We start from the raw sequence: 13,771 nt of genomic DNA, 5'->3' as shown, positions 1-13,771 counted from the left end.
AGAGAATAATTGCAAGTTCTTGGAACACAGAAGGGCCTTACGTAAATATAAGCTATTACTGCCCTTATTCATCAGAAAACCTGTTTAAAAGGTTACTCTGACTAGTGGGTAAAATTTTATTAACACTTTTATCTCCGGTGATTAAAAAAAATCTTGAAGCCTATTTTAATTAAAGTTTTCATGTTTGATATGTTTGTCTGACTTATACTACTACTAGTAAAAATAATCTAAAAGGTGCAAAAAAATTTTTTTAAACAGAAGTTGGGTATTTGACATTCTTTTCAATACCTTATTTTACTATTTAAGAAGACAGAAAAAAATACACATTGTGATTCTGCCTAGGTTTCCTTCTGCAGAGTTAACTGGGAAGAGGAGGCAGATTTGAGGGGAAAGTTTGTTGTTGCTTATTTAAACAGTTCACCATGAAACACTCCCCAGACATCAGCGTGAAAGCGTTTTTGTAGCTGAAGACTGATAGTGAGATAGTCCCGCCAGGAGATCGGAAAAAAATTAGCCGTCCTACACGGACAGGCAGTTTGACTTATTTTAAATTGACACTTCTCCTGGCAACATACAGACAAAAAGCATCTTTACAATTTTTTTGGAAAATACAAAATTATGATATACAAAGTTTTACGTCTGCATTAGGACCAAAAGGAAATATAATTTAAATTCCAATTCTGCTTAAATTTCCTTTCTTGGTCATTTGTAGAGACGTGGATGGATCTAGAGACTGTCACACAGAGTGAAATAAGTCAGAAAGAGAAAAACAAATATCGTATATTAATGCATATATGTGGAACCTAGAAAAATGGTACAGATGAACCGGTTTGCAGGGCAGAAAGTGAGACACAGATGTAGAGGACAAATGTATGGACACCAAGGGGGGAAAGCTGTGGTGGTGGTGGTGGGATGAATTGGGAGATTGGGATTGACATGTATACACTAATATGTATAAAATAGGTAACTAATAAGAACCTGCTGTATAAAAAAATAAATTAAATAAAATTCAAAAATCCAAAGAAAAAAATTTCCTTTCGTGGTGTTTATCATGAACAGGAGATATATTTGTTACCTATCCAATGTTTTGGTCATTCTTAATTATTGTGTTCAAAAACAATCATTTTTATTTCCCATGTGAAAAGAGAAAAATGACAGAGAGCGAAAGAGAGACGTAGAATGCCAGACTGAGCAGCCTGACAGAATGAACTGGAAGGTCCTGATATGTGCACAGTGCCTTATGATGTGCCAGAACATTCCCCATGACTAATTATCCCTAATATGTGCCCACCAAAGGATGCTATTTGAAGCGACTTTTGTGCTATTTGAAGTACAGTTCTAATGAAACTTACAATGCCTGGTTTTGTGGAGCTCCCTATAGTTTATAAATCACATGGGCCCTTGGTATGTTTCTCACTATGATGCTAAAAGAGTAGTAGAGCGGGCATTATTTTCTTATTTAAGTTATGGTGCAGAGAGGTCAATTGCCTGCCCGTATCAGACAATGAAAACCATACAACAAAATGCATTTCCCTTTTTGCTTTGACTGCTAGGGAGCTCAGATCTAAATTTAATATTCAATAAAGGTGGCTCTATCAATTTTAAAGTATGTTTGACCAGTCATTTTCTTTTTTGACCAGCCATTTTTAAAGTATGTGAAATGTTTTGTCTTGTTTGTGACATTATTATAAGACTTATCAAAGGTTTTGTAAGTTACAATTTAAAAAGTTAAGGAATCTGATCAAGGGCACTCAGCCACAAATCAAGTCAGGAGTAGAAACCAGGCTGGGTCTAAGTAAAGGGCCTTAAATAATTCTAAATATTCAGGGAATAATGAGGTGGAAATTCAGAGAATAATAATTTTGGAAAATATAAAAAGAGAAAGTTTCATATTTCCAATAGTATGTCCCATTCTACAAGTACACTAATCCCATGAGTCACATAGGTGAAAGAGACAAGCCTTAATAAATCTCATCTGGGAGACCCGGTATCATAAAAGAAGAGAAGAGGAAGAGAACAGAAAACGCCAAACAATTTTAATATGTGATTCGTTTTAGAAGACTTTGCAGAAGAAAACACACAGGCGCGGAAACCCACTTGGACATGAATAAGGATATACATCCATCGGAAAAGAAGGTTGTAAACAAATGGAAAGTTTAAAAACATCTTGGCAGAAAAAGAAGAGGAATACACCAGATGCAGGTTTCCAAACTGATAATTTTGTTTCTCAATGAGAAAGCCCAAGCCACTTTAATTGGCATGTTTTATTTTGGCTTAACTACAGGGGGAGGCTGGTGCAGCACAGATTATTCATGTGCCTCCTGGGAGCCCATTTCCTGGATCTAATTAATTCTAGTGTGTCTTCAGTTGTAATGAAAAAAAGCACTCTGATAATTCACAATGTAAAGAAACATTTAGCCCCTATATGTATAAAACAATGTGACTCTTAGAATCATGATCCATGCTTGTGAAATCCGAAACGTGAATGGCAACCATCAGTAGACTCTCCCACCATCCGGACTGGCCACAGCCCAGACAAGGAGCCAAGTCCTCTACCAAACCCTTGGCTTGACAGGATAGAGAAAACAGTGCACCTCTCTCCTCTAGGGAATGAACCCCTTTTAGAAGACAGTTTCAGAAAAATAGGTAATATTTAAATGTTCTGAAGAAACCAGGACCTTGCTGTGCAAAACAGTAGTAAACTGAGTTTTATGAGTTTCTATCACAAGCATATAAAATGCTTTACTGAAACGACCACTGAACTGGAAAAACTCAGGAAAAATTACCCTGAATTCCATGTGAACACTCATAAATCTGCCCCCACCCTTTTCTCTCTCCCCAAAGCACATTCCGCATAAAATCCATGTTCTACATCAGCTTGCCTCTCTTTCATAGCAACTCACAATACCACGTGCAGACCGTCAAGCGTGGACTGAAAAACCTCCCTTTGTGAAGCTCTTGTTAGCAGCAGAGAACTTTACTGTATAAGCGGAGTCCAGGCTATTGGACAAGGCTGACTGTTGCAAAGACATTACGAGGCATTAGCCCCAAAGGAAAAAGAAAGTAGAAAAGTGAAACATAACACGGAGAAGAAAAGCCCCGCGGGCCGGCCGAAAAAGACGATTTTGGATTACGTTCAGGCACAAAAGTAGACACTAGGACGGACTCATTTTCAAGTTGGGTAAGGCTGTCAAGATCCGCCAACGCTTAACTTATTACTTTGGTTGCACATAAAATTAGTCAATACGCACCTGGGACAAGCCTAAATGTACAGAAGCTGTTTCCGAAATATACATGATTTTGCCGTCAGACGCCACCACGAACACAAAGCCATCCAAAGTCTGCAAAAGAAAGAGCACCAGGGTGAGAGACAGCAGACGGCAGAGTTCAATCTGATCATCGTACGGGCACTGGGATGGAGAAATGTATAAAGTATTCAATCAACGCATATTGCCAAATGCAGAAACGGCGCCCCGGGGCCAAGAGAAGGACTATAGGTTTAGTTCCCCAGCCAGGCTCTCAAATGCTTTTAAAGGACTTTAAAAACAGTCTTACATCTACATCACAAAAATCACGCAAAACATTCGAGAAGTCCTATCATGCTCAGTTTAAACGTAGTAGCTTTATTGTTGGGGTTATTTTAGCACTTAGCACAAATCCGGAGTTCTATGGTACTTAGCGGAAAATCTACCACTGTATAGACCATTTCATGTCATACCACTAGAACATAGGCTTTATTCGCCACAATTTTCTAGTTATCCCTAAGTACCATGTGAATAATAAATTCCGAACACTACCACTCCCCAGAAAATAAAATACCTCGTTATTTTTAACAGACTATGTCTACAAAATTAATTATAAGAGATCAAACAACCTTTGCAAAATTCCAGGAGAAAAAGTATCAATTTCTGAAAAATTAAAGCTACCTAAATGATATTCTGATTTTGCCTAACTTGGCTAGCCCTCAAAAAAAAAAGTAAAATTATAAGAGGTAATTAAGTCAAATAAAGGGTAATGATCATATTTATGTGTGGCAAGGATAAAAAGACTAAATTATTTTTGAAAAAAGGAAACTGCATTTTATTTACTCATTCGTATTTTAGATCCAGAACCAAAGAAAAGCAATAAAGTTGGTGAAAGGCCCATACAACCCACAACATTGCCCCCATAAAAAAATATTCCAAATTAATTTCTGGCCACAAATTCTATTTTTACAGCATGTAATTGAAACCAGATTACCTTTGGTTTTTCTAAATCCGCCCCCTCTTTGGAGGGGGGCCTAAAAAGAATGTAGAAGTGAAACCTGAAAGATAGCCTTACATTCTGCGTCTCAAATACAGTTTTGCTGCAAAATCTTCTTTGCCAACTAAGCTATCATTAGCTTTCCCTGGGCTGAGGTTGGAATCAACATCTTGATTATAAGCCCGACTTTCATGTTTCCAACTCGGCTACAAAATATTTCCCCAACTCAACTCCTTCTCAAAGATATAAACTATTCAGCAATTTCTGAAGTTATCCACGTTTTGGCACATTTTGCATTCTTGCTTAACTCCGAAATAATTAAAGAGATACAGTTAATGAAATAGTATCAGCCAGCCAGCCATATGAGTAAGAGAGAAAAAGTTATCAAAACTGAATTCTGAAGGTTGCCAGCGGTAGCTTAAAAAATAATACTCATAATGGAAAATGTTGGTTATGCTTTCATAGCTGCAAACGACCTAATGCGCTTGCGAGTGTATTAACTGCAAAGCCGCCCCTCCACAGACACACTCCGGAATTAAATAAACGTACAGTGGAGAAACTTGGGGGCGTTGACTTTGCCGCCAGGTTTTCACTGGAACTCCCTGGCACTTAGTTGTCTCTGATATTAGTGTCACTTATAATATGTAGGAACATCAAACACTTAAAATACTGCGCACGGAGCTGGACCCGAGCTTGCGGGCAGAGCAAAGGGCGCGCGGGAAGGGCTCCAAGAGCACCATTTCCCGGCCGGCTCCCACACCACTAGCTTTATGTTGTAAAAGCCTCGGGTTTCAAATACATCCCGGGATCTTCTCTTCCCCAGCTCATGCATTTAAAAAAATAAATCACGCAAAAGAGTTTTGAAAAGATCTGCTTTTGCGAAGCGCGGAGCCGACTCGCTGACCCAAGACACAGAGTTCCGTAGCCAACTTTTTTTTCCCCCCTTATAAAGAAAACACAAAATAGAAGGAGGAAATGCAAAATAGCTCTCGGTAGGCATTTTTCGGTGGCAGAGACAAATGACGGGAGGGGGAATGAATCGGGTCGTTGATGAGGCTCTGTAAAGGGCATTTGAAAGATTCCGAGACACGAGGCGTTTCTGTGCCCACCTAGCGCCAGCCGCGGACTTGGAAGTGGCCGGTCGTGCTTACGGTTACCCCACCCGAGCCCCAGACACCGCGAAGGAAATCCGAGGTCAGGGGCGGTTTAGTAACCGCGGACTGAATGGCTCCGGGCTGGGGCGCTAAGCGGCTGACACAACCAAGCAAGGACTTCCTCCGTGAGCCAGGTGACCCCGGAGGTCGCACCATGTTGTGAGCTGGACCACTTGAGTTGAACAAGGCTCCACCACTGGCTGTGGAACCTCAGGCATGTTGCTTAACCTTTCTGTGCCTCAACTTCTTGCTCTGAAAAAAATGCAGTTAAAAATAGGACACACTCCAGGTGGCTGGTGAAGAGAGATGATATAGTAAGATTTAGAACAGCTGGCCGGTAGCAAACTCTCAGTAAATGTCAACTGCTAATAATTGTTGATGCTGTCTCTCTATTGCAACCTCTCCAGACACACACAATTGTCAGACGCTTTAGGCTCTGCCTCCCTCTGGCTCAGAGCAGCCGGATCCCTCCTTCTCTGGCTCCGGCGCCTGGCACAGCGTCTGGCACAGAGCAAGAGCTCCATAAAAGTTTGCCGAAGGAAGTAAGGTTGGAGAGGACTGAACCACACCCAGGGGCGCGCTTCGGCCTAGGTCTCGGGGGCTAGAGAGTCCTGGGGCTGGGGCGGGGAAGAGGGTGCCAGGTGTGGGGTTGATGGGGGGCTGGTTGAGCGGAATCCACCCGCAGTCCTGGCCCTCCGAGGGGAGTTGGGGGGAATTGGCCCGAAGTCCGATCGCTGCCTCGGGAGACCTCTGCAGCCTGGGGGCGGCCTGTGGATCCGCCCGGGGCTCCTTGAGGAGGGACCCCTGGAGACTGGGACGGTGGGGTCGGAAGGGAGCCCCTACCCGGGCGGGCCAGGGCCGTTGGTGGCGGCGGCGCTTTTCACCCCGCGGCGGTCCTACTACCTGCAGCAGGTGCGATCCCAGCTCCTTGGCGACGCTGTCCAGGGGCCCCGCGCGGCTCGTCTGTCCCCACGCGTCTCCTAAACCTGGACGGGGAATAAGGCAAACCGGTAAACAGCAGCGCTCAGCCAGATGCCTGGGCACCCGGCGCCCCGCCAGCCGTCGCCCCTTTGCCTTTGATTAAAAAGTAAAAGGCCAGAGGAGAAATTCCCGCCGAGGCCTTGGGTCCAAGCCGGCCAGGCCCACAGCTCTCGTGGGTCGCCCACGTGCTCACGGCTCTGAAATTGCCGTTTTATTTGAAATGCCACAAAGTAATCTAATCTGCTGTGAAATCCGCCATCCTAGTAGCCAAACGGGGATATCGATTTGACCAGTAAATATTCCCCCAAGGGTCCTTCCTCTCTCCCTTTCCTGCGCCGCCGGCAGCCATGCACTTTCCCAGACAGAGAGGCCCGAACGTAAAGCCCTCGCCGTCCTGGAGGCAGCTTTTCCGGCATTAAAACGACAAAACAAACCAAAAAACCCAAACTTTTTCAACCCCCTGTAATCTCTCCCCTCCCCCGCCCCGGACTCTCCAGCCCTCACAGGGGCCCCAGGAGCGCCCACACTCTTCTAATCCAAGAGCTACAGCCTGGGAAGGGGTTACCTGGGGGCTTCCAGAAGGCGAACTCCTAAGTCGCCAGCGGCGGGTGGGGTACGGGCCGAAGGCGGGGAGAGCCGTGTGTATACTAGACGGTAACTGGGAGGTGTTTGTTGGCACATAATTGGGGTCTCGCAGCCCCTCCGCTTAACTGTCCCTCCAAGGCCTCCGTTGCTCCCCCACCACCTCCCCGAAGGCCACAGGTGTTACAGAAGGCGCACCAGGGCCAAGGCAGCCCAGCTCGACAGAACATCTCTCTCCTGCGCCCTCGGCTCAGCTGCTGTGTCCCCGGAGAACCCAGGCTTTGCCTGCACGCCCGGGTGAGTTTGCGGCGCTAAACGCCTGCTGGGAGAACCCCAGCCGCTCCCAGGCGTCCTGCTGGCGGCCTGGCCCGAAACCCTCCAGCGAGCGCCGCGGGCCGGGCGCGAGGCTGCAAAGACCGGGGACCGCTGTGCTAGCAACGCGCCCCCCATCCCCTGCGAAGAACGCCCCCCAGGCTCTAGGCCCCTCGCGCGCCTCCCACCAGGGCTGCGACCCTGCGGGTGAGCTGTGGGTCGCGCGGGCGCGTCCGTCTCCCCTCCCACCAGAATTGCAGGTCTGACCGGCCCCCTGCCCGCTGCTCCGGGAGTTTGCGACCAGGGACCAGAGCGAATCCGAGGCCCATTCCCAAGACCGAAAAGCCCCTCCAAGCAGGCGGCAGCGAGTGGGTTTCCGGAGAGGGTCGCGCAGGCACACTGGGTCTCCCCACTGTCCTTGGGGCGCCCGGGGCATCGCGGCTTCTGGAACCCTCGATCCTAGCAGGCGGAAAATGCACCTCCAGGCCCAGGGCCCCCGCAGAGACATTGGAGACCCTTCTTTCGGCAATTTCTATTACGCAACTAAGAAAGGGATGGCCTTTCATTCTTCTCCTGGGCTCTAGAATTAGAGGTTTATCCTGGTCTCCCCATGAGGAAGTGGCTAATTTCCACATATTCTGATCTCCCAAATATGATCGCAGCCCCGCACCCCCCAGATTCCAGCACGGGAACGGAGGTGTCTCTTTAACCCCAGGAAATCACTGCCCACCTCACTCTCACTCCCAAGGATGACCACAGTGACCATATTATAGGGCCACTGGCTCTCACGGTAGGTCCTTCCTCCCCAGCCCAAGAGGCCGGCCTACTGGTGGTGGCGTTGACTCCATTTAACCAGAAATGGAAAGAACCAAAAGTTAGAAGCCTCCGGGCCCTGAATGAAGAAAAAACATAATAAGGGCCCAGGAATTCTGGTGTCCGAAAAGGGACAAAGGCGCCCCTGTAACTGCCCGTTACCCTGCTCCTGGGCCCGTCCCCTGCTTTGGGCCAAGCCATCTTTGCCAGGCTCCCTGTTGACAGTGAGCGCCGCCTCCAGCCTTGGCTCCTGACAGGGCCTGGGGCAATCTGCACCTTCTTCGGGAATGACCCCCAAACCAAACTCCCCTGCCTGGATCTCCCAAAAGCCTTGTCGAAAGCTCTGGCCTCACATGCAAAAAGTGCATTGGCCGCACAGGACAATTTTTCCGTATGATTCAAAGCCTGTTCTCTTACATCATTATAATTTTTCGTTTTATTTCTTGATGCCTCCGCTTTGCCAGCGGGGATTTGGACCTGACACAAGGGGGAGCAGATGGTGGGGAGGCTCTCCTTAAGCATCCCTAGCCCCACGCCACCTCACAGGGTGATAGTGCTGCCAGCTCTTCCATTAGAAACCTCTATGGGCGAGACTTTTCCCCTGGGCCCATAAAAATCTACTTTGGGCTGAATGCAGAGACTAAATAAGGGAAGGTTTGTAACAAAAAAATCATCTTGTTACTATAAAGCCATACATACTCCTGAAAAAGTGAGGCACTAGGCCTGTGGCCCGTATCTGGACCTCACAAAGGGCTTTATTTGTTAGAAAAATGAGGGCAGGAGTGTAAGAAGAGACTGCGCTAAGCTCCTCCAAGGTTATCAGCCATTGGTGGTCTGTTTGGCCTGATTCTGGGAAATCCCCACCCCACCCCATCCCAGTGACTGCAGGGGAGCAAGACAGGGGAGGTTCCAACCCTGGCCTGTAGTTTCCGGCCAGGGTTTGGGGTCCTGCTTGCCCTACATGTGTCAATAGGGGAATCAGATGGGCACTCCCTGCTACTGGGAATCCAGCTGGCCAGGTCACTGGGGAGGGGGGTCAGCCACTAGGTCAGAGGGAAAGGGAGCCAAGTGTCCCCTTTTCCCCTCTGCCTCCAAGGGTTCGTGGGTGCTTGCACTTGTACCCACACTCAGCGAGCGGGCTGTTTGGTTTAAACCCCGTCAGGCCCTGCCCACCACAGAAGCTATCTAAATATGGTCCCTCCTCTCTGGGTGCTCAGTCAGTCAATCAACAAACAGCTCTTGGGTGCCTGCTGTACCAGGTCCTCAGCCAGGTGCAGGTCACAGACCATAAACCAAATCACACAAACGATCTGATTTCCCAGTAAAGGGGACAGTGTGCAGGGGTTCCCTCACTGTGAGATAAGGTCACCCTCTCAGGTGAGGGTGACACATGAGTTGAGACCTGAAGGAGGCAGTTAGGTTCGCTCCTTCCTCTGGACCCGTGAGCAGGACTTACTGTGGCCAGTGACCAATGGGTCCTGCCCCAGAGAAGGGTCTAGACTCGGCTAAGAACTTCCAGGATGGACAGCGGTTCTCACACTTCCCCGAGGGCAACCTCGGGTATCTAAAATGGTGGCAATTCAGTCCTCTTCTGGCTTTTGGAATGGTTCGCGGTCACTGGGTCCCTGAAAAGTCCGGCCCTTGCACCCTTTTAGAAACCCACAGCTGCACAGCGGCCCAGAGGGTGTGTGAAGGGGGTGGTAGGTAGAGATGCCCCGACAGGGTTTGGCTCTGGGTGGGGGAAGGGAGGGGATTCCAGCCCGGCCTGCCTGGCCACGGGCCAGTGTCGTACATGCACAGACCACGGACGACGCAAGCGCCCGGAGACTTGGTCGCCTGATGCTTAGACCTTGCAGGATGGGAGGGTGCCTCGGCCAAGTCCGCGCTCAGGAGCGCGCGTGGCCAGCGCCGCGCCGGCCAGGCTTCAGTCCGCGCCCCGGAGCGCCCCGAGCCGGTCTTGGGCGCTGGCCTCCGGGAGCTGAATCTGCGGCGGCCGCTCTCTACATCCTCGCTCCCACCTCCAGGGCCCCCGCAGTTCTGGAGTTCCCATCGCCACTGCCGAGCTTCCCGCTCCGCCTCTGTGAACTTTCCCTCCCGGACCCGGCGCACAGCCTGGCAGGCTTCCAAGTAGAGACGGGGAGAAGGTTGTAAAAACCCACTTTATTCTAAAAAATAAGTCTACTTAAAAAAAACAAACTACATTATTTCGGGCTGCGGCAGGGAAAGGCCTCGGATCTGTGACTCCATGTCGGGTTAGGGCGAGTTTCTCCTCACCAAACCCTCTAAATCAAAGCGTTTCCATTCCCGACAACAATTTCTAGGACCGCCCTGACCCCCGCACCTCCCCGTGGCACTCAGGGGTGTGTGTGTGTGTGTGTGTGTGTGTGTGTGTGTGTGTGTGTGTGTGTGTGTGTGTGTGTGTGTGTGTGTGTGTGTGTGTGTGTGTGTGTGTGTGTGTGTGTGTGTGTGTGTGTGTGTGTGCGCGCGCGCGCGCGCACGCGCATTGAGTGGGAAGGACTCTGCCTGAATGTAAACCCAGACAAATCCAGCCACTGGAATAATTCAGGCCTCCAACCCCATTTACTGTGCGTGTGACATGTTCACTTCTTTGCAGTAAAAAGTTGTGGTGAGTGTTGCAGTTCCTGCCTCTCTCTCGCCCACACCTGTCTGGGATCTTGGTGGGAAGCGGGAAGAGGGGCTCTGTTCTCTTCCCACGATTGGCCTCAGCTTCCAGCTCCACTCCTGAGCTGGGACCTGCAGCCAGTCCCTCCTCGAGCCCTTTCGGTACAAGTGCCCGGAGGGGAGGCCACCCTCTGCCCCACAGCTGGGCACAGGAACCCCAGCTCCTAGGAAGAGGCCTGACCCTGGTGATTGGCCGGGGAGCTCCCGCAGCTCTGACTCGCACCTCCTGGGGCCCGGCGTGGATCACCAGATGGGGAGCTTGCCCTGCATCCTGCCCAGCGTGCTCACCATGCAGCTACGGCCAGAGAGCAGCAGACTTCTCCCACCCCGCGTGCTTCTGTGTTTCCACAGTGCCCCCTCTCCAGAAGTGAAGGCCACGCTGCAAAGAGGGCAGGGAGACCCTGGGCCCCAGCGTTTCCCTGAGCCCTGTGAGTAGCAGGCCTTCCCAACCACATTAACTCACTAAGCTTTCAATTCCGAGTCCACTGCCGGAGCCAGCCTTGCTCTCCTGCCCTCTTCCCTGCCCTTCTACCTTCCACTTCTCAGTTCGCAGTTAAAGGGGAGAAAACGGTGGGAACCCGGAAAACAGCTCAGCTTCCAACTCCAGGCAGTGAGTCCCGGAGGTCCACCGAGTGGGGCGCGCCACCGTTAAGGTCGCATCTGGCCCAAGGAAGGCAGCGAGCTTCACAGGAATGACTGACTGGAGTAAGAACACGGTAGATTTCCACCTGCGCCCGCCTGCTTCCTCATACCCTATCCCGGGAACCCTGCGCAGCGATGGAGTTGCTAATGGGCCCATTTTACAGACAAGGAGACCGAGGCCCAGCGGGGCAGCTTGACAGAGCTGAGCCTTGAACCGGCTGTCTGGCTTGCCAGCACCCCCAAGCTTGCGGACTGGCCTCTCCGCGGAGTGTCCACCTGGCTCCAGTCGCCTCTCTGCCCCTGCCCTGGGGCTTCTCCGAGCTCCTCTTTCTCTCCTCCTGCCTGGGGGTCTCGGGATGAAAGGAGCCGAGGCCAGCGGCCTCTCCTGCGCACAGAAGCACAGGCGACACAGCGGCCTTCCCGCCAGCCCTGCCCTCGCAGGGACCTTGGGAAAGGCCCGCCCCTCTCAGGTCTCAATTTCCTCAAATACTGAGGGTTAGTCTGGCGATTTCTGTGGTCCCTCGGACTGTGCTCTTCGTTTTCTAACTCCCAAAGTCCTAACTTGGCTTCTAGATTCTTCTTCACCCAGGGATCCGGCTTGGCTATCACACAGCGAGGCCGCGCTGGGCACATCGGGTCCGCTCGGTATCTTTCCGTTCGTTGCCGGGAGCCGGAGCAGGTCCAGGAGTTCCCGCCGCGGCGCAGGACCGGGCTGGCCGCTAAAGCCTCCCTGACGCCCGCGTCCGGACCCTCGCGGCTCCGCCAGGCCCCGTCCGCCTCCCGCACCGCCTCCCGCACCGCCTCCCTGGCGCAGTCTCCCGAGAACAGCTTAAATCAGTTTCGGATGCTGCTTCCGCGCTCCCACCCTTCGTCTTTCAGAGCCACGGGAGGGGCGCACGAGTCGTTTTGCGTAATTGAGGTCTTTCTAAACGCTTCTTTTCCTCTGCCCCAGGCACCCAGCTCCTCTTCTCTCCAGTCGCAGACTGACTGGAGGGGGAAGGTCTGCAGGCCCCAGGCCTCCGAGCGCAGGGAGGCGTCCGGAGGCTGCTGGCCCACCGTGCAGGCGAGCGCCCCTGCTCCCAGCTTCAGCGCTGCAGGAAGCGCTGCGGTCTAGATCACCGCCTGCTCCCCATTTTGGAGGAATCGGGACCCCCTTAGGTTCGGGACTATTTCCAAAACTCTAGGGCCACATAGCTCTCCCCGACCCCTCCTGGAGTTCCAGTCTCGATGGTCACGCCCAGGAGACGCCCAGGCCGCCCCTCAACTAGACCACTAGGAACAAAGCACAGGGGCCCGGTGCTCAAGGGCCAGACCACAGCCAGCGCACCCCTGCAACCTGCTCAGGGCCAAGCAATTCGGGGTCCCAAGGCCTGCAGCCTTGCTTCGCAGCACTGGAACCTACAGACCCAGTTTAATGTTTGCAGGAGCAGATACACACCGCTTTCCAGTTTTTAGCCGCTTTCCTGGAAAGCCCCAAACAACAAGTGGCTAGCAATCAGCCCCTTTCTCCAGGCCTCAATTTCTGGCTCACTTGAAATCATTTAATCTTCTGATCATGTCTTTGTAATTTGTATTTCCAGTGGGGTGGGAGGGGGACAGGAGAGAAGGCTTATGTCCTGTCTGGGCTCCACACCTGCTTTGCAGTATGTGGATTAAGAAACGGTTCACCCGAGCAAACCCGTTACCATCCCTCCTCCCAGGGTTGGAAGGAGACTCGGCTCTTGGGAAACCCAATTCTCCTTTAATTTTCACTGAAAACTTCAGCAGGGGAGGAATCATCTCTACGTCGCTGGAGGGCCGACAAATAGCGTCCGCTGGGCCGCGGCTCCCAGCGGGACGGGCAGGAGCGGGGAGGGGGGCCCCTCGGTTGATCGGGCTGGGAAAGGAAAAGAACTTTCCCTTTTAAGAGCTCTGGGCTGTGGCAGCCGGGTCACAGGCTCCTGCTCCAGGGAGGAAAGTGCCCGCCTGGCCGCACAGCGCAGCTGGAAGGCTCCGGCGAGGACAGGCCACCGCTTCTGGCCCCCTCAGCTCCCTGGCCAGTGGCGCTCAGCTCCCCAGCCAGCACGCTGCCGAGCTGGAGGTCACGCTGGGGGCCGGGCCCCAGGAGCTCCAGCCGGGAGGTGGTGTACAGGGCAGTTTATGACCCAGAGACGATTACAAATAACAGGCTTAGGGGCGCCCACCGCAAAGAGGGCGAGTTTACTGACTTTAGGTCGATTGCCGGGCCTGGAGCTGCCTTAATGGAGGCGCCCTGCGCTGGAGAGACACCTGTCGCGGCTCTGCAGCGACCCTCCCCGTGCCCTGTGGCTAAAGTGGTCTCCCTAGGCATGCACCGGCTTCTGATGCTCCAGAGGCTGCCACAG

General features: G+C 51.6%; 1 protein-coding gene across 2 annotated transcripts in view; it reads right to left on the bottom strand.

The window, feature by feature from the left end:
• Positions 1-13,771, bottom strand: part of SIM2 (SIM bHLH transcription factor 2) — a 48,267-nt gene that overhangs the window by 32,698 nt on the left and 1,798 nt on the right. For both annotated transcript variants that reach the window (XM_067739459.1, XM_067739460.1), the window contains exons 2-3: positions 6,300-6,382; positions 3,252-3,341 (exon numbers count right to left, since the gene is read on the bottom strand). In XM_067739459.1, coding sequence (XP_067595560.1) covers positions 3,252-3,341; positions 6,300-6,382 — 173 coding nt within the window. The remainder of the gene's footprint in view (positions 1-3,251; positions 3,342-6,299; positions 6,383-13,771) is intronic.

This window comes from Pseudorca crassidens, chromosome 5, assembly GCF_039906515.1.
Source record: "Pseudorca crassidens isolate mPseCra1 chromosome 5, mPseCra1.hap1, whole genome shotgun sequence".
Classification (NCBI taxonomy): domain Eukaryota; kingdom Metazoa; phylum Chordata; class Mammalia; order Artiodactyla; family Delphinidae; genus Pseudorca; species Pseudorca crassidens.
Note: the sequence above shows the minus strand (reverse complement) of the source record. Positions and strands in the feature narration are given on the sequence as shown.